Raw genomic sequence first — 20,837 nt, 5'->3', positions numbered from 1 at the left:
AAAAACGTTCATGCAACATCATTTTAGTCATTTCCGATTTTTGTTCGTATATAGACTCAAGTTTAGTCAACACCTCTAATGCCGATTCACAATTTTCGATAAGTGCCACTTGTTTAAAATCCATAGCAGAGGTTATAATATACATCGCCATTCCATCATCTTTGTTCCATTGAGTTGCGTTCGTCGCCGGTTTTGGAATATTAATATCTAACCCTTTTGCACGTAACGCACATTTTATTTGGAATTTCCACTGCTTGAAATTGGTTCCATCAAACTTTTCTAGTTGCATACCTTTGACTTCCATTTTGAAATTTGAGGTTATTTCGAACGTGTTTCAAAAATTGCAACACAACTTAAATGATTTGCTCCTTCTTTTCTCACAAACGTTGTCTGGGCCCATAACCTATTAAGATATGGGTTTAAATGAAAACAGCGATTACTTAAACTGATTTTATATTGTATCCAGAAGCACATAACACATTGCCTTTACACACCGCGTACAAGAAGGAAGAAGGAACCACAGACAAAATACAGTGTTGCCAATTCGAGTTAAATTTTCTATATATATCTAATAGTGATGGCGTTGGAGCGCCATCTTGCTTCCGCATTCCACCTCTTTTAGGCTTCGGGGCCTTACAGGCTGCGCTTCCAAGCCGATGCTCTGCCGGTAGCTTTGCCTCCGTGCATAGGGCGCAGCGAGCGGAGGCGGCATCGCATCCACCAGCTTTATGGCCTGTTTCACTGCAGCGGAAGCAAGTGGCACTCCTGTCCGTCGGCGAGGAGCACGTGGCGCTGACATGGCCCACCTCCAGGCAGCGGTAACAGCGCAGGGGCTTCTGCTCGGTGAGAGAGACTTTCGCCGAAGCCCACCCAACCATTACGCGCCCCGCCTGCGCCAGCTTCTTCGCCGCAGTCACCGGGCAACTAACCCAGGCTGATACAGCACCTCGGGGGCCCGTGCGCAGGCCACCACACTTCACATGCTCCGCGGTACACTCCCCTGCGCGCGATACCGCAGCCGCAATGTCCTCGACTGTGGCCGAGTCATCCAGGCCAGTGATTCGCAAGTCTGCGCACTTGACCGGCCTGGACACCTTAACGTTATCCTCACCGAGCACCTCCCGCAATTTGGCGGCAAGGGAGTCCGCTTCTTTGGTGCTGGAAGCACCGGGGATCTCTAGTATCCTGGCACCAGTGACAGCGCGCTTAAAACGCATTGCACTGATGCCAATTTCGGCGAGGTCTATTCCACGCCGCGCCTCCGTCAAAACACCGGCGTAGGTTACGCCACGCTCCTTCGCACTCGGCTGCAGGGTAAGGACGACAGCCGAGGAATTCGGAGCGTGGAGCTTTCGCGACTTCTTCTTGCGGGACTTAGCCGCAGGCTTCTTCCCTTTCCCCTTATTTTCTTTTCCTCGCTTTCCGACCACAGTCCACTCTCCGTCCTTTGACGGCTGCTGCGGGGGGCCGGATGACGTGGCCAGCGTATCTTTTCTGGGGGGCTTTGAACCCGCCGGATCAGGCTGCACGGGGACCCTTTCCTTCCCTTTCGCTAATTTCTTTTTCCTCTTCTTCGAGGTTGCCTCGATCTCCAAAGCTGGGACCGCCGTCTGCTTCGCGGTTTTCTTAATTGCGGGCCCAGACACCGATCTACCCGGTTGCGATGAAGCCGCAACACCTGCATATGTCCTCGCCTTTGATGGAGGGGGCGGTGCGAGGTCATCGGCCATCGCTTGTTCAGCCGCCTTTGCCGCTTTCCTGCTATCTGCCGCCAGCGGAGGTCTTATGCGCTTTTCCGGCAGCAGACGCTCCTCTAGAGCCTCAAATCTCGCGTTAATCATTGCTCCGACCTGGCGCAAGATATCCGAATCTTGGGGCTGAGCAGGCAGCGACGAGCCCTGAGAGGCCTTCACCTCTTGGAGTTCCCTTTTCAGGGAGTCGAGCTCCGCCTGTAGGCGGGAATTGGCTGCCTGCAGCAATCTCGTCTCCTCAGAGACAGTGTATTTCTCTAATAGAGCTACTGACTGCTCAATGTCATCGTGGGCCAATTTCAAGGCCTTTTTAAAAGTGCCCTTGAGATTTGATGACTTGGTCATCACCTTCACGATTGCAGCCAGATCATCGGCAATGCGGCGACTGAGAGCCTCGGACGTGTTTGTCTTTGCTGGAATGGGAGGGAGAGGAGCGCTAGCTTGCGCCACTTCAATGCGCTCGGCGCACTCAGCAACCTCCTTCTCGGCCTGCGCCTCCAACTCCCTCTTACGCAACCTCGTCATATCGAATGTGGCCTCGCGCCGAGTGGCGCTTGAACCCGATGGGCGGCCCTTCCCTCTTTTTGAGGTGGTCTTAATAAATGGGGATGTAAAAACCCCTGTGCCATCTTCTTCGTCGGAACCAGAACAGCTGGTGTCCAGCGTCCGCTTCCGCCACAGCCTGTCTTTTCCATCCATTTCTATGATGCTGTTGGCAGAGCTGGAGCTTGAACGCAGCACAGCCCTGCCCCGCCTTGTCTCGACACGCGCCGGAGACATACTTCCGTCAGTGTCTTCCAAATCATAGAAGTTTTCAGTGTCCATAATTGTGTGTTTGCTAGGGTCGTCGTTGATCGGTTCAGAGTTAAAGGACATTTTTGTTCCCACGAGTATGGGGGATATAAAACGTCCATCCGGGCGGTGCCCCCTGCACCCGGATAACCCTTTTACACCATGGAGGTCGGGCGGTATCCATGGGTGTACACAGCTAAAAGCTCACGCTCTCCCGAGCCAAACTGTCCAAGAAGGACAGGAAATCCACGCCGCTGGACTACAACGCGGATTTGAGGGTTTTTGATGAGGTGTCCTTCCTCTCAGGCCAGCCGATTAAGGCAAGCCTCCTGGTCCGTCATAGCTGCTAGACGTGACAACAACACTACAACGGATAACAGGTTGCCCGACGGGAGGCCGAAGCCTCTAACCAGGCGACAGAAAAACCTGCCGCCCAGCCCGCCGCGCCGCGATTGATACAACCGCCATCCATCGCTGCAAAGCAGCCCGTCGTCCAGTAGGACTAAATCGTCCGCAACCACTGGTCGCCATACCTCGCCGCAAAAGCAGCACTGTTCGAAAACAAACCCAGCAATTTCTCTGCAAAGCAGAGATTGCAACGAGGACGTGGTAGCCCTCGAGTTCCTCCACGCTGATTTTGGTCCGCGCCGGCAAGACCACCGGTACCCCCCATATCTGGGAGGCCTTCCCCTATCCGCCACCTGAGGACGCGCCCGATGGGAGACCAGAAACTCCACACGGGAACCTAACCTAACCTAACCTAACCTAACCTAACCTAACCTAACCTAACCTAACCTAACCTAACCTAACCTAACCTAACCTAACCTAACCTAACCTAACCTTAGGAAAATTTTCATATGGAAAATTTATATAAACGGAAAATTTCTATAAGCCAGGAAAATTTGTAATGAGTCAGGAAAATGTTTATATGCCAGGAAAATTTACGCCATAAGTCAGGAAAATTTCCATACGTCGGAAAAATTCTATAAGCTGGAAAAGGAAATTTTCTATAAGCCAGGAAAATTTGTAAAAGTCAGGAAAATTTCTATACGTCAGGAAAATTTATATAGATAAGGAAAATTTGTATAAGTCAGGAAAAAGTTTATAAGCCAGGAAAATTTCTATACGCCAGGAAAATTTCTGTACGCCAGGAAAAATCCATAAGCCGGGAAAATTTCTACAAATCAGGAAAAATTTCTATAAGTCAGGATAATTTCCATAGGTCAGGAAATTTTCTATAAGCTGGAAAATTTCTATAAGCCAGGAAAATTTCTATACGCCAGGAAAATTTCTGTACGCCAGGAAAAATCCATAAGCCGGGAAAATTTCTACAAGTCAGGAAAAATTTATGAGTCAGAAATATTTCCATACGTCGGGAAATTTTCCATAACCTGGAAAATTTCTGTAAGGAAAATTTCTATACGCCAGGAAAATTTCTGTACGCCAGGAAAAATCCATAAGCTGGGAAAATTTCTACAAGTCAGGAAAAATTTCTATAAGTCAGGAATATTTCCATACATCGGGAAATTTTCTATAAGCTGGAAAATTTCCATAAGAAAGGAAAATTTCTATACGCCAGGATAATTTCTATAAACAAGGAAAATTTCTATAAGTCAGGTAAATTTCTATACGTCAGGAAAAGTTCTATACGTGAGGAAAAATTCTATACGCCAGGAAAATTCCATAAGTCGGGAAAATTACGATAAGTCAGGAAAAAATTCTATAAGTCAGGAAAATTTCCATACATCGGGAAAATTTCTATAAGCTGGAAAATTTTTATAAGGAAAATTTATATAAACGGAAAATTTCTATAAGCCAGGAAAATTTGTAATAAGTCAGGAAAATGTTTATAAGCCAGGAAAATTTACGCCATAAGGAAAATTTCCATACGTCGGAAAAATTCTATAAGCTGGAAAATTTCTATAAGAAAGGAAAATTTCTATAAGCCAGGAAAATTTGTAAAAGTCAGGAAAATTTCTATACGTCAGGAAAATTTATATAGATAAAGAAAATTTGTATAAGTCAGGAAAAAGTTTATAAGCCAGGAAAATTTCTATACGCCAGGAAAATTTCTGTACGCCAGGAAAAATCCATAAGCCGGGAAAATTTCTACAAGTCAGGAAAAATTATATAGATAAGGAAAATTTGTACTTATATGCCAGAAAAATGTTTATAAGCCACGAAAATTTCTATACGTGAGGAAAATTTCTCTTTGCCGCAAAAATTTCTATAAGTCAGGAAAAATCCATAAGTTCCGTACACTTAGATTGGTTGCAAATTAAATACGTAATATGAAATATTATACCGAAAACATTCCCAAGTTTGCAGAACTTTTGGAATTTTTTCCACGATCATACTTACAGCAAAAAAAAATTATTTAATTGCAATTTTAACGTTTTTTATATAATTTATTAGGTTTTAGACAAAGCGGGCGAAGCCGCGGGCGGTAAGCTAGTCAAGGATAAAAACGGCATAGTCATGGAGGCTCTGACGAAAATAAAATAAAACCTACGCCTCCAAAGGCTCGGATTAAAGATTAAAGCCAAAAACAAGCCCTCGCGGAATTCCGACGAGCGGGCAGGGTGAACGTAAGAAGTGGGCAATCAAACGAAAATATAATTTTAAATAATTTTATTAAACGTATCTATGTAATACTATGTACACGTATAAATAAATGCCGTCGCGGGTTCAATCGTCTTCGTGAAGAGAGAACAGTTTCGCCACTTCGAACAGATCGTCGAACTCGCCTTGCGCCAGGACCTGGGAACGGAAAGCAGAACATAAAAGCGGCGCAGCGGCGAGGCGGAAGGAGCGGGAGCGGCGCGCACCTGTCTCGCGACGTGCATCCGGTTGAACAGGTTCCACAGCAGCACGCCCACCACGCGCCGCTCGCGCAGGTAGAACACCACGCCGCGCTCGTAGCGCTTGCCGCCCGCCTCGTCGCCCGGCGCCCCGCCCGGCGCCCCGCCCGGCGCCCCGCCCGGCGCCCCGCCCGGCGCCCCGCCCGGCGCCCCGCCCGGCGCCCCGTCCGCGCCCGGCGCCCCCGCCGCCTGCGCCGCCGAGCTAGCGTCGCTCACCGCGTCCTCGCAGAACACCCCGACCGTTTCTAAACTCGAATCTATTATTCCTATAGCCTGAAAGAAAATTGTATTTTATTTAAATATTTATTATTTGATTAACCAAATTAATCAAAGCAATTACACGTGAGGACATAGTAATATATCACAGTATTACAATATTATTTCCTACAGTAAGGAAACGCCTTTGATGTCGCGCGATGCCGCCGCCAGCGTAGGGACTTTACGCTGCCACACGAAAATACGCTAGGGTTGCAACAAATGGGAAATAATTGTGATTATTAATAATATTATGATGTAATCATTTATTCATATTATGTACATTCAAAATATGTAATTGCGATTATTAAATCTGTACCCCTACCATGAGTTGACATAGTTAAATCGTCTGACGTAACTACAATAGTAAACGTGAATAGTTCACGAGATTATTTTCCGTGAATGACGTATCTATCATCGAATAGTTATAAACTATGACATATGTCAAAATTAGAACTCATGGTGCAAAAATTGTATGGTTACTACAGCGAGTGTAGTATAGTTTACTATACGTTATCTACTGTAGTATACTATAATGCACCTCATGGTAGGCTTTTTAGTTCTAATACGGCACACTAGGGGGCGCTGTACCAAATTTCATACAAACCGCTTACTACAATCGCTAGCGAGTATCGTGTGCGTAAACTCATGGTAGACCTACAGATGTAATTATTTATTCATAAATATGTATATAATTACAGATATTGCACTGCTAAATATTATTAACGTGGACACTTTATTTTTGGATGTTCTTAATTGTATATTATAACATTTAAGTAACTAAGTTATGCATTCGCATTGGGCTGTACAATCTGATTAGAAAATAATGAAAACAACATATACATAGCTTTGATTTTAATTCAACAGATACAATTAATACAATCTTTCTGAAATATTTTTTCCTTCTGGGATTTCAATCATTTTTAAAACTTGGTTCGATCAAAATTTTTGGCGGGCGCCATTTTGAGTCATTTGTCAGACTAAAAATTGAAGACATGGCATTGGGTATGAAAGAAGTTTAGATAAGTAGTAATATTAGATGACGAAAATTTTTATAGTGGAAAATAATAATTTTACACATTTAGAAAATAATGAACTGTGAATATTAATTGAAAAAAGTTAAATCATGTAAAATGAAAATCAATCACCTACGTACAAGTTTTTTTTTTTTGTTTCATTGATTGATTTTAATTGAAAAGTTATAAATTTATAAGTTTATTAATAATTTTTGTTAAAAGAATAATTATATTTTTTTTGTTACATTGATTGTTTTTTATTGATAAGTAATAGGCAGTATATTTACAAAGTGTCGCCTCTTTAACGGTCGGTGACATCGCTTAATCTATGACTCACTAGCTTGAATATACTAACATACTTAGGCCCTGCGCAGACGGCACACTTTTTGTGCGATCGAGTCTGCGGCGCTCAAAAAGTCTGCATGGCGCGCAAAAAGTCGGTCGCGGATTTTTCACAGACTCAACGCACACGACGCACATCTTCGATCATTTTGTCGGCAGAGCTGTAGGGACGTAGACGCTATGGAAAGGCCCTGCGCAGACGGCACACTTTTTGTGCGATCGAGTCTGCGGCGCACAAAAAGTCTGCATGGCGCGCAAAAAGTCGGTCGCGGATTTTTCACAGACTCAACGCACACGACGCACATCTTCGATCATTTTGTCGGCAGAGCTGTAGGGACGTAGACGCTATGGAAATCGTGAAAAGTGTGGGACGTAGACGCTATGGAAATCGTGAAAAGTGTGCGCCGTCTGCGTTAGCGCGCGTTGAAGCAAACGTTCAATTCTTTTCACACACTTTTGTGCGGAGCGGCGCGGTGCGGTCTGCCCGAATTACACGGATTTTTTGTGCGCCGGACTTTTTGCGCGTCGTGTGCGTTACTGCATATAATTTCATAGGTTCTATTTTCACAGACTAAAAAGTGCGTCACTGATAGTCTGTCGTCTGCGCATGGCCAAATCGTGTAAAGTGTGCGCCGTCTGCGTAAGCGCGCGTTGAAGCAAACGTTCAATTCTTTTCACACACTTTTGTGCGGAGCGGCGCGGTGCGGTCTGCCCGAATTACACGGATTTTTTGTGCGCCGGACTTTTTGCGCGTCGTGTGCGTTACTGCATATAATTTCATAGGTTCTATTTTCACAGACTAAAAAGTGCGTCACGGATAGTCTGTCGTCTGCGCAGGGCCTTATCAGGATTGTACCTACTAATAACGTACTTATAGGTATCTATTTCGTTTTGCGCATATCTACCGAAAAACGGGCGGCGGGGGACGCACCTCGTAGCCGAGGCTCGGGCCGAGGTCGCTCCAGAACATGCTCTGGTGCGAGTAGGCGCGCGGCGCCCGCAGGCCCGCCATGTTCTCGCCGGCCAGGCGGCCCGACGCCACGGCGTGGTCGTGGTGCTCCACGCGGCGGCGCCCCAGCAGCTCGTCGTGGAAGCAGGCCGCGTCGCCCGCCGCCCACACGCCGGCGCGCGCCTGCAGCTCGGCGTTGACCAGCAGCCCGCCCAGCGCGGGGTGCGTCTCCAGGCGCGAGGCGCGCGCCAGGCGCTCGTCGGGCGCCGCGCCCACGCACTCCACCACCAGCTGCGCGTCCAGCGCGCCGCCCGCGGCCAGCTGCAGCCGCACGCCCGCCGCGCCCACGCTGCAGCCCACCACCTCCGCTGCGGTCATTAATGCCATCGCGGTGAGCTCGTAAAGGCGGATTGTGAATTATCAATAATATTATTCACTATTCGATAACGACTTTCGCTTTAACAATTTTGCTATCAAAATATGGATGCATAATCTGAATTCAAATAAATAAAACCGTTAACGCCCTTGCCGGGGGGAGGGGTACGTACAGTGCGGCAGCAGCGTGACGCCGAGCGCGGCCAGCGTGCGCGCGGCGTGCGCGGCGAGGTAGGGCGGCAGCAGCGCGGCCAGCGGCGCCGCCTCGCGGTACAGCGCCACCACGCGCGCGCCGCTCTCGCGCACTGCCCGACGGTACAGTTTTAGTGATCACTCATTATGACGATCGATTTGTTTAAAAATACTTCGTTACGGGTTACGAGTGCATTAATAAATTGGAAAAACGTCAGGTTTATTGATAACATTTGAGCAATATTTCTTATTAACTTTTTTAGTCAATCGTTAGACCCCGATACGAAACGGATTAGAAATTTCGGGACGTCAGAGCGAAATAGCAAAGAATAGAGTGAAGGCGCACGCACGTCGGTCCGCCAGCGCGGCGGAGAGCTCGGCGCCCAGCAGGCCGGCGCCCACCACGGCCACGGTGCGCACGCCGGGCTCCTCCAGCGCGCGCGCCAGCCGCGCCACGTCCGCCAGGTCGCGCACGGCCAGCGCGCGGCCCGCCGCCGCCGCCGGCGCCAGCGCGGGCAGCCGCCGCGCGCGCACGCCCGGCGCCAGCAGGCACTGCTCGAAGGCCACGCGCGCGCGCCGCCCGCCCGCCGCCAGCTCGGCCTCGCGCCGCGCGGGGTCCACGCGCAGCACGCGCCAGCCGCGCGCCACCGCCGCGCCGCCCGCGCCGGCCCGCAGGCGCTCCACGGGCGCGTAGAAGGCGGCCGGCTCGTAGGCCACGCTGCGCCGGCGCCCGTTCCACTGGCGGAAGGTGAGCGCGGCGGGGTCGGCGGCGCGGCGCGCCAGATCGGGCTCGCGCCACAGCTCCTTGCTGAGCGGCGGCCGCATGTAGGGCAGCGCGCGCTCCTCCGACACGATGAGCACGCTGGCGTCGGGCCGCGCGCTGCGGATGGCGCGCATGGCCGCGAACGACGCCGTGCCGCCGCCGACCAGCAGGTACTGCACGCGCTCCGGCAGATCCGCCTCCGAAGCCGGGTACGGTTCCTCCTCTTCTACCTTTTCGCTCTCCTGGCTACCTTCTAAAATAAAATTAGAATTTTTTATACAATTAAATCGATCCGGATATCGTAAGTAAGTTCAGTGGTGGTAACTCCACACGAGTCGATACTAAACTAGTTCTATACACGATCGGGTGAGCTGGTATATAGCCTAATCCAGACTAGTTCATCCTAAGACCAATAGGATAAATAAGTTTAGGCTAGGCCATACTAGTTTATGCTAAAATAATAATTATGCACACACCCAGGATAAACTAGTTTGGCCTAGTCTAAACTAATTTTGCAAGTCAAAAATAATTGAGCGAATATATCGGGACTTGTACATGCAGGAATTCCCCAGTTTCGCCCGGTGCCGCTCTTCGCCCGCCCGTATTGCGCTTCAAGCACTCATTTTGCTTCTAGGTGCCAACCGAAACGTACCTATTTATTGATTTTTATGTTTGTAGCTGCAATTTAAAAATAAAGGTTTAAGTCTTAAAATACATTGCAAGTTTACTTCTTTTTCACTATGGATGAACCTATTTAAAGTCGAAAAGCAGATCAAAAACAAGGGAGGGAAAAGTTTTTGACGGAAGTTTTAAAAAACGAACGTAACTTTTGATTTATATAGCTATCGAATATATACTATAAAATGCCGCTTTCCTTAGAATCGTGGCGCATTCGTACGAATCGTGCCTAGGGTCTCAGACGTTGTTTATACGACGTTGGAGGTAATCCGTATAATTTCTCAACATAGGCAAAACTAGTTTGTCCTGAAATCGGGTTTGGCCGCTTAACCTGTTTCCTTTTACAAAAACGAACTGTTTCGTTCCGACAAAACGTCATTAACAGTTGTGTGGCCTAGTGAAATGGTTGGCAAATGATACACTTCCCAAACGTTTTGTATCATTATAATCATCCGCTTAACAATAATTAAGGCCTGCATCTTGACTTAACACAGTCTACCAAATGAAACGTTGTTGGGTACGTTCAGATGACAAGCGTTCAACGCGGTTTTTGATTAAAACGCGCGTTAGCATGTGTACGGCCTGTATAAAAAAGTATGTAGTTGTAAACGCCCGTTTTCGAATCGCGAGTTTATATTATTCAGTGTGCACTAACCTGCTTTCTTGTCAGTCACTTCATCATCTTGTGCCATTCTACGATATAGGTATACCTAAAAATATTACATTAATTATTTATACTATAATTAATATTAGTTATATGTAGTTTAAATTCTCTCTTATTTTATCACATATTGATAAACTTTAAATATCAATACAAAATCGGTAATGTTACTTTTGTAACAAACGATCTGAATCTCCAAAAATGTCTGAAGTCATAGAGCCTTCTTATATTATATCGAAAACTTCCCCAAGTTTGCAGAACTTTTGGAATTTTTTTCACGACCATACAGCAAAAAATAATTTAATTGCAATTTTAACAATGTTCCGGACTGCGGACAAGGTTGCAAAATGAGATTTATTGTCGTCCCAATGTACCGTTCACTTGACCGAAGTTTGAAAACTTTTGGAATTATTGTGAATTGATTGTCTTGACTGACTGGAGTATAATGACTCATTATGTCCTGGTTCAGGTACTCAGACCTGAGGATTGACCAGTCCAAACTACGAGAGCCCGAGCATCGGGGTTTGACTATGACATAGGTATATATGTATAAAGAATTCTCTGTCTTTAGTAAAATTTCACAATCATAATAGCCGTCTAAAGTCTTACCCCTCCGAGTGACGCCGTAAAAGTAAGTGCCGTTATCAAAGTGAGAGCGCGGCGGGAGCGCGGCGGCGGCGGCGGCGGGGGAGGGGGAGGGGGCGGCGGGGGCCCGGCCGGGGCGGACGACGCACTTGGCTCTTCCAGGTTGTTCTTGTGATGGCCTGCATCTTGACTTAACACAGTCTAAAACATATTATTTATTCGATAAATAAAATTGATTGTTTAATAATTAAACCTAAAAATAAATGTCGGAGACTTGAATAATTACAAATAAATAAATAAAAATATAGTAATTTTAAATCTTTACCGTTCTATATTTTTTCAACTTCCGTGTATGCTTGGAACAAGATATTATATTTTATTTAGATGATATTTATGTCAGTTGGGTGTAAAATACAGGGTGTACCAAAAAGTAGTGATGAACGGAAGCTGAGAGGTAGAGGACCTAGAGGGCTATCCGAATCACCCCCATGTATGTTATGCGATTTTTCGTATTTTCGGAGTTATGACGTTTTTTTCAATTTTTCACCTATCGCCGAGTACGATGATATTTTCACTCATGCTGACGTCAATGATTGCGGAAGATGCTTGATTTTTTTTTGTGTGCTAAGCTGAAAGATAGGCCAATTCAGTATGGTAACATTTACTATCGTTAGATCTTTGAATGGAATAAAAAAAAGAATTAAATGGCAAGAAAGATAAAATTACCCAGTATGTTCACCACTTCAAGGGCCCGTAAAAAAATAAAATCACATAAAAAAAGTTTTCCGTTTGACTTTTAAAAACTTGCTCTATCTACCAGATAGCTACCCTGAAAATTTCATTTTATTATTCAGAAGGCTTCAATCGAAAAATTTAAATCTAAATGTGGTAAGTGCAAAAATTGAATTAACATGATGATCATTAAAACCAATAAATAGGTGTTTAATTACCAGAAATTTTTAAAATAACCCCGCTGTTGCTCAATGCAAGTGCGACATCACCGTAAAAAGTTGTCTTTTAAATGTCTGAATGCCATTTTATCATTTTTAATGGTTTCTTCTGCTACTATGAATTTCCGGGTTATTTCGTCCAAATTGTGGCAGTCTCTCGTCTTTTTAGTATCCCCACGGAAAAAAAATCAATAGGGTTTATGTCCGGGGACCGTGCAGGCCAGGCTAAAGGGCAAAGATACCCTGAAAGATGGATTGGTCGTTGCAGCCTGCGCATGCGCCGGTGACGCCTGCCTTAAAGCCTGGCCTCCACGGTCCCTCGACCTAAACCCCATTGATTTGTTTCAATGGGAATACTAAAAAGACCTCGGCTACTTGAGAGAATGCCACAATTTGGACGAAATAACCCGGAAATTCATAGTAGCAGAAGAAACCATTAAAAATGATAAAAGGGCATTCAGACATTTAAAAGACAACTTTTTACGGTGATGTCGCACTTGCATTGAGCAACAGCGGGGTTATTTTAAAAATTTCTGGTAATTAAACACCTATTGATTGGTTTTAATGATCATCATGTTAATTCAATTTTTGCACTTACCACATTTAGATTTAAATTTTTCGATTGAAGCCTTCTGAATAATAAAATGAAATTTTCAGGGTAGCTATCTGGTAGATAGAGCAAGTTTTTAAAAGTCAAACGGAAAACTTTTTTTATGTGATTTTATTTTTTTACGGGCCCTTGAAGTGGTGAACATACTGGGTAATTTTATCTTTCTTGCCATTTAATTCTTTTTTTTATTCCATTCAAAGATCTAACGATAGTAAATGTTACCATACTGAATTGGCCTATCTTTCAGCTTAGCACACAAAAAAAATCAAGCATCTTCCGCAATCATTGACGTCAGCATGAGTGAAAATATCATCGTACTCGGCGATAGGTGAAAAATTGAAAAAAACGTCATAACTCCGAAAATACGAAAAATCGCATAACATACATGGGGGTGATTCGGATAGCCCTCTAGGTCCTCTACCTCTCAGCTTCCGTTCATCACTACTTTTTGGTACACCCTGTATAAATTGTTTTGATGTGTTTGATATTAATATAAATATTATACAGTATACTCAATATCATATTGTGAAATCTTAAAAATTTAATATAAATATACTCACTGGCTCTACTTTTGCATTGGAATGTGCACACATACCTGCAAAATGCAACTGTAAGTGAATTCACTTAACCTGATACATAATAAAAAAACAACATAATAAAATAGATTTTAACTGATATCCCTAGTTTTGTTCAGCTGGCAATCATTATTAATAAAAACTCAAACTCAAACATTTCTTTATTCATTTAGACTTGTTCTAGATGCACTTTTGAATCGTCATAACATATTTTTTTACATTTACCATCAAATAATTGACATTTCATTTTTTATAAGACTGCAAAAAAAATCTTTTCTTCATTTTGCTATTGCATTGGCCATTGTGACAATAGAAAATAATTTATTTTTTATAGTAAGTATATTTTAAGAAAAAATAAATTAAAAACGAAAAAAAATGTCCTAACATCATAGATCATAATATAATATAGTAAAACCTGTTTATGACGATTATGCGGGAAATAAAAAACGGACCTACTACATTTAAAAATTATGTACCTCATATAAAATGTTGTGTATTACTATCACACTATTTAAAATAAACACTTATTTAAATTTCACTGAAAGATTTTAAGGCATAGGCAATTAAAATATGTATTTTCAAAGTTATTCAACATTTTTAGTCTTGGTTTTGATTCATAGAATCATTAACTGCTGAAAATGCCTGGGCGTGTGGCAAAATCGGAGTTGACTCTTCTTCTTGATCATTATTACTTTGAGCCCCTTCTTGAGTCTTATTCACACTCTCAATAAGATCTTCAACTGATTCAATTTTGTATGGTGTTACATTATCATCAATGGAAGAATATCCAGGAAAACCCTGCAGATGTCGCGTCAGTTCCGTCAGTCGGCCGCTGTTGCAGAGGTAAGAGGCAATAATAGGGTGTATTAAACGGGATGATGATCGTATTAAGCATTAAAGAATGTATGAAAGTTGCAGGAACTGATTCAAAATGGCGTATTATGCGAGAAATTGCGTTGAGCGTATAGTGAGTTGTAGTTGATCTTAAACGGGTTCTACTGTATAGTGTATATGTTAGAATATATATTATTATGTGCCTTTACTAAATTCACTGTTTTAATTTTTAATTTAATTCAATATTATTAACTTGGACAGGTTTTAAACTCGAAAAGATGAATGAACACCTCAATGTTTCCAAAGAGCAAAAAATATTGGTACTTTTATAATTTATTATACATCTAGTTTTGATTAAAATTTTGAAATGTTGCCAATTGTGACTATGTATACATATTTCATTCATTTCATATTAAAGTACATGGTATAGTACAGTCATGGCTATACAATTCTAATAAAGACTACAATAATGTAAAAAAGACATTTTGGAATTTATGAAATAGGAAAAAAATGTGTCGGGGTAATTATTAGTATTGTGACATAATCAGTAAAATATGAAAAACAATATTCTTTTGAACTTTTTACAATAATTCTGCGACAACCTGTATAGGTTTATTAAAAATAGTACATTAATATGAAATTATAACATTTCATCATTTTAGCAGCCAAAATTTTATGCTTTGTTAAAACATCCATACTAATATTATAAATGCGAAAGTAACTCTGTCTGTCTGTCTGTTACTCAATCACACCTTAACTACTGAACCAATTTGCATGAAATTTGGTATAGAGATATTTTGATACCCGAGAAAGGACATAGGCTACTTTTTATCGTGGGAAATAGGATAGGTTTTATCCCGGAAGTCCCACGGGATCGGGAACTATGCGGGTTTTTCTTTTCCTGCACGGGCGAAGCTGCGGGTGGAAAGCTAGTAATAAACAAAACTTTACTATATTAATATATAGATTTGCACATTATTTCACAACAATAACCTATATACAATAGCAATGAAACTAAAAGGGCTGATAGACGTAGGAACTTTAAAAACGCGGTTTTAAAGTTCGCGTACTTACTCGGCTCGACGTCAGTGACACACGTAGAGCTTGGTCAGTAGCTTCTCACGTGTCACCGATATCGGACATCACTTTGTCATCAACGGAGAGAATTTTGTGTTATTCAGGAATTATATTATATTATATCCATAAAACTAAAAGCAGAAGACGAAATCGGCAAAAGTGGGTGAAAAACTGACTTTCAAAAAAGAGTGTGGGTTGGCTTTAGTTAACTGCCGCACGAATTTGTTGGAAATATTTATATTTTTAGTTAGCTATGTAATGTAAGATTGTAATTCCAAAATATTATCGTTAGGAAACTTGTAGTTTTTTAGTTATTAATTTTTAAAGTTAATAATTTTTTGTGCGAAAAAAGTGCATTTATCCGTTTTGTTGTGCAAAAAAAGCGGACCAAGACGTTCCATTTCACTGTACTGTGACTACGCTGCGGCCGGCGAGTGCTAAAAGCGACTTTAGGGCGATTCCTACTCAAAAAAAAAATCTACGTAGGTAGGTTAAAAAACTATTAAACTTTTATTTCTAATATCCAAATAGGTAGCGAGGAGCGAAGCGACGAGCGTGTTAGGTTAACTCTTGAACTGCCGCACGAGCCGAGTGAGCGAAGCGAGCGTGCCGCGGCAGCGGCCGGCGAGTGCCAGAAGTGACTTTAGGGCGATTCCCACTCAAACAAAAAAGACGTGTGGCACTCGGTTACTGCCGCGGCAAAGCTATTACATAGCATGCTTTCAAGCCATACCTCCGTGCCCGTCGGAGTGGGGAGCGTGAGGTTTTTCGTTACGCAATTTCTGGATTCGGTCCCCGCGCTCAAGACTCGCGATAGAAGCTATGCAATAGCTTAAAAAAATCTACGTAGGTTAAAAAACTATTAAACTTTTACTTTTAGTATTCAAATAGGTAGCGAGGAGCGAAGCGACGAGCGTGTTAGGTTAACTCTTGAACTGCCGCACGAGCCGAGCGAGCGAAGCGAGCGTGCCGCGGCAGCGGCCGGCGAGTGCCAGAAGCGACTTTAGGGCGATTCCCACTCAAATAAAAAAAACTACGTAGGTTTTCACAACTTGTTTGTATTTTATTTATGTATCGTAAAATTTTTGTTACACCACTTCCATACATTTTGAGGTTAGAATAGGAAAATTGATTTTTCTCCAAAACTATTGGTTTCCTAACTTTCCCCTTTTGGTGGGAGGGTCCCCCCCTCCTCCCCCCCATTCCCCCCCCACAAAAAACCTATAATACGTGCGGCAGTTCTCTAAAGAAACCCCAAGAGTGTTTATCTCACATAAATTTGGTGAAGTAGCTAATACGTGAAGAGAAGGAAGACTTGCATAATTGTTTGAGTGATGGCGGGCTTCGAGTAAAATTTCAAACATGTTTGATCGTCAACGAACTTACTCGACGGCTTTTAAGTATGCGTACTTGGGGTGATACACGAGCGAAAAAGGTCGTCGAGCCACAAGTTCGCGTACTTACTCGTACGTCTATCAGCCCTTTAATGTGCTAATAGTGTCAGCCTAATTGTAATAAGTATGAAAAATACCAACAAATACATTGGACTATTTTTAAATTCTACATTCTACGCTAATTCTCACTCAGATCCCGTATATAAAATAAAAATACAATCAATTCTTTCTTAAATAAAGGTTAAAGGTAAACTTAAGTATAAAATATTTGTATTACTTACTACCTTTAGTAAATAACAGTGTTTTTTACTTATTCGTTTCACGGATATAATAAACTATGTTTTAACAATCCGTTAAGTGAGCCAAAAAATACTTACGGAATACTTTAAAAACATCTTTTCGTCTAAGAGCCCGGCCCTCGATGTAGACACATGATATCGCTCTTAACATTGTTGCCTTACTTATTCAACATAAACAACATAACATTTGTGCTTAAACGACAGTCTGTCTCCTTAAATTATTTGGTTTATCTTATAAACATTTTAAATATAATTATATTCTTTCAAACCGGAATTAATAAAATGTAATAGATTTTCAATTTTCATGCATGCAAATGCTGCCTTGCTATACTGACAAGTGACAAGTGACAATTGACAACTTTGAAATAACCACAGAGTACGTAATATATTCCGTATCCGCATGTCAAGTTTCAACTTTAACTTGACTTTAACTAATGTAGCTGCTACACGTGCCCATCTTGACGAAATTATTTTACAAAATAGAATAGAAAAATATGCGACAGTAATTCCTATCCCGTCACTCGCAAGATCTGGTGTGTAAACACCTCCGCGATAAGTTGCGATAGTATGATCTGCGAACTTCTCGCATGACATTTATTGCAAACGATATTGCAAGTAACTCATGCAAGACTTCCGCGAGTTTACTTGCAGGTGGAAACACGGCCTAAGGGCGTATTCAGAAAGAAAGCTTGAAACAAGTTTGTTGAAACTTGTTGGAACTTGTCGGCGCCGATCAGCGCTTATAAGCGCATGTTCATATATTTTCCTGCGCGGGTTACCAGCGCTTATAAGCGCCGATAAGCGCTTATAAGCGCTTATAAGTTTCAAGCTTTCTTTCTGAATACGCCCTAAGACTTTAACTGATAATTACTAGACTGTGCTGTGCTACAAAAAATAATTGTATCAAGATAATTTGGCTTTAAAAGATTTCATGGCCTAGTTTTGTTAAAATTTTAGCTATTTTATCTAGGGGTACTTCCAATTTAAATGAGTTTATTCAAACATAAAGTGAGAGCGAAATAGTTGCTGGACTCTAATCTACTTTAAGGTGATGAATTAATTTTTCTAACATTTACGGCCCTTTTTAAACCTTCGTAATTTTTATATTATTAAAGTTGTCGTGATGAAAATTCTTGACAAGAAAGTTCAATAGTAACACAATACGTCTACCGTTTTAGAAACATGATTCCATGATATTTTCTCGATAGAAAAAAAATACAAAGTTCTCATTGTTATTTTTTTATAATCTCTGGCATCTTCAAAATAACAAACGTAAAGTTACGACTTTTTGGATATTAACTATAAAATATACAACCTATACGTCTACCGATTTAGAATTTTGAAATATGCGATGGTTTTGAAATAAACAAGAAATACTTGAAATTAGCGCGCGACCAGCCAATATAGCGAGAGCCGCCCTGTACCTTCCTACCCCGATCGCTGCACGAGTCATTCCCGCTACGGCCGTCACACGGGGAACTTGTGTCGCTCGCGCAATCGTAAAAAAGGGTGACAACACGATAAGACAAAATGAGACAAATGGGGACAATAAAGAAAATAAGAAGAAGAAACATAAAGGTTGGAGGAAAAAGAATGCTTACAATTGGAACAAATTAATGAAGTAAGTTGGTTTTATTTTAAATTTGATGATAATTGTATTATAGACGATGTTTGATATGTACCCCTGTTTTAAGTACATAACGAATGTGTAAGATTTTTTCATTTATAGCATAGATAATCTTTTCAGAAATCCGGAATCCAGAAGGAAAATAAACCCACTGATTGTTCACAATGTGAACCCACTCCTTCGTAAGTACCTTTATTCAGTCATAAATGTATGTTATCAACATTCTACTGGTTTTATCGCATGATTCCATTTTTAGCAAAAAGCAACAAAGTGCAAAGAAATAAAAAATCATGGTGAACTTAGTGGAAGTATGGCGGACATAATATGGAACAGGAGCTCATTGGAGTAGTATTATATTTAAAAAAAATACGAAATAATTTCAAGAATTACATTTCTTAGAAGGTGGTAGATAAGTATGTTGTATAAAGAATTTGATGTTGATATTTATTTCATTTATACTTACTACACCTGTGCGGGAAATTGCTTAGTAATAAAACAGGCTTATATTCATATTTACATAGTAATGTGAGTTTTCATTTCGAAAAATTTTGTGTAAGTATATTAAATTGAGTTCCTGGGTGATCTGGAAACACAATTGGGCCCGGAAGATGGCGCTGCAGTCACTCCTCCTAATGACATGAACCGATTTGGATGAATATTTGTGTGCACATTTCATTTTTGTGGGATGATTGGTAGATTCGCTTTCACATTAGCTAATATTATGTATTTTTGTTGTTAGAAAGTAAACTTAATTTAATGTTTATAATACATTATTATTGGTATAAATAAGCCAGTGTTCGTCTCACATTGCTGTACCTGCCTACCTACCCTACCAGGGCCTAACTTTGTTCTGGCTATTTTATTTTGATTATTTGTAATGAATAATTACAATTATAATAGAGTGCAAAAAATAAATACATGCGTCAATATATTTTGTGTTTTTTTTTAAACAATTTTTTTATTTAAAAAAATATAATTCCGACCGCGGCTTTGCCCGCGTGGAATTAGGTTATATCGTGGTTTTATCCCACAGAAGTGTTCAGTTCGGATAAAAAGTATCCTATGTGTAAATCCAGGCAATTAGCTATATTTTATCAAAATTGGTAATGTAGTCTTGACGTGATTAAGTAACAACTAACAAAAAAATATACAAATTAACATCCAAAGTTTCGCATCAGTTTTACTGTATTAGTGATATCTTCCACTCTTGACTTTGACTGAGAAGAATTAGGGTTTATAACTTCTTTCAGAAATAGTACCTTTCATTTCTGGGCATGATGTAATATCTACGTCAGCATCAAATTCTATCTAAATCAATTCAGTAGTCCGCGTTATTGAGTACCATTTCATTTTTTCAGAGTAACAATATTTTTTGTTATTTTAAAGATTATTTATAACCTGTATTATTTTGTAATAAAGTAAACATTACGAAATAATAATAATTATTAATAATGTCTAAGTAGTTGTTTGAAAGAAGATTATTTGTTTATAAGCAAGAAAATAAAACCAATAAATCAACAATTGAATAAATGTATAACAATATTATAACTGTATGACGACTCCATACATGTTTGTCCCGAGTCGGCCAGCGGCAGCGCGACGAGTTTGCAAGAATGACTTCGCGCACACCCGCGTTCGCGATAGCGAGCTATTAGACTCCGCCCGCCAAGCAGTGGATTTTTTTTTTGTGTATCGTCTTAAGGTTACTGGCCAGTTCCTGGAGTACGGCACGAACACAGGCACGAAGAGTAAAGATCGCAACGTACGTAGTCTATGAAGAGACTCTATAGTGGTTATCAGAGGCGGCTTTTGACAAAATTGTATGGGTGTTCACTTGAAATAAAACAACGAAAATACAATAGCGTTAGCAGGATAATGTATTACAAAAAAAAAGAAGGGTTGCACTTCGGGAGTGCCGGCAGAAGTGAAAACTTGATTATTAACGTTCAGCATGTTTGATATTTTGGAATGGTATCCGTCTTACGCATGGAATATAATAAGGGCTTTAAAAAAAAAACATCCGTCTTACGCTTTTTCGATCAGGCCACGTGTCCTGACGCGAGTTTAAGATTTTATACCCTACGCCGCTAAAGAAGTTTTCACTTAAAAAATGAGCACCACATTATAAATCCATACTAACATTATAAATGCGAAAGTAACTCTGTCTGTCTGTCTGTTACTCAATCACGCCTAAACTACTGAACCAATTTGCATGAAATTTGGTATGGAGATATTTTGATACCCAAGAAAG

The 20,837-nt window shown here is 41.6% G+C and overlaps 1 protein-coding gene across 1 annotated transcript; it reads right to left on the bottom strand.

Moving 5' to 3' along the window:
* Positions 1–5,159: 5,159 nt before the first annotated feature.
* LOC149897371 (apoptosis-inducing factor 1, mitochondrial-like) lies at positions 5,160–17,446 on the bottom strand. The gene is made up of 9 exons (XM_090116606.1): positions 17,038–17,446; positions 13,341–13,375; positions 11,245–11,421; positions 10,630–10,684; positions 8,884–9,549; positions 8,515–8,646; positions 7,949–8,334; positions 5,372–5,677; positions 5,160–5,303 (listed from the first exon to the last, which is right to left on the bottom strand). Exons 1-9 carry the CDS (start codon positions 17,108–17,110, stop codon positions 5,232–5,234), a joined length of 1,902 nt encoding a protein of 633 aa, XP_089972732.1. The 5' UTR covers positions 17,111–17,446; the 3' UTR covers positions 5,160–5,231.
* Positions 17,447–20,837: the final 3,391 nt, after the last annotated feature.

Source organism: Colias eurytheme, chromosome 26 (assembly GCF_061535395.1).
Source record: "Colias eurytheme isolate Ceu_HAF_F1 chromosome 26, ilColEury1 Martin Lab GWU primary, whole genome shotgun sequence".
NCBI lineage: Eukaryota > Metazoa > Arthropoda > Insecta > Lepidoptera > Pieridae > Colias > Colias eurytheme.
Note: the sequence above shows the minus strand (reverse complement) of the source record. Positions and strands in the feature narration are given on the sequence as shown.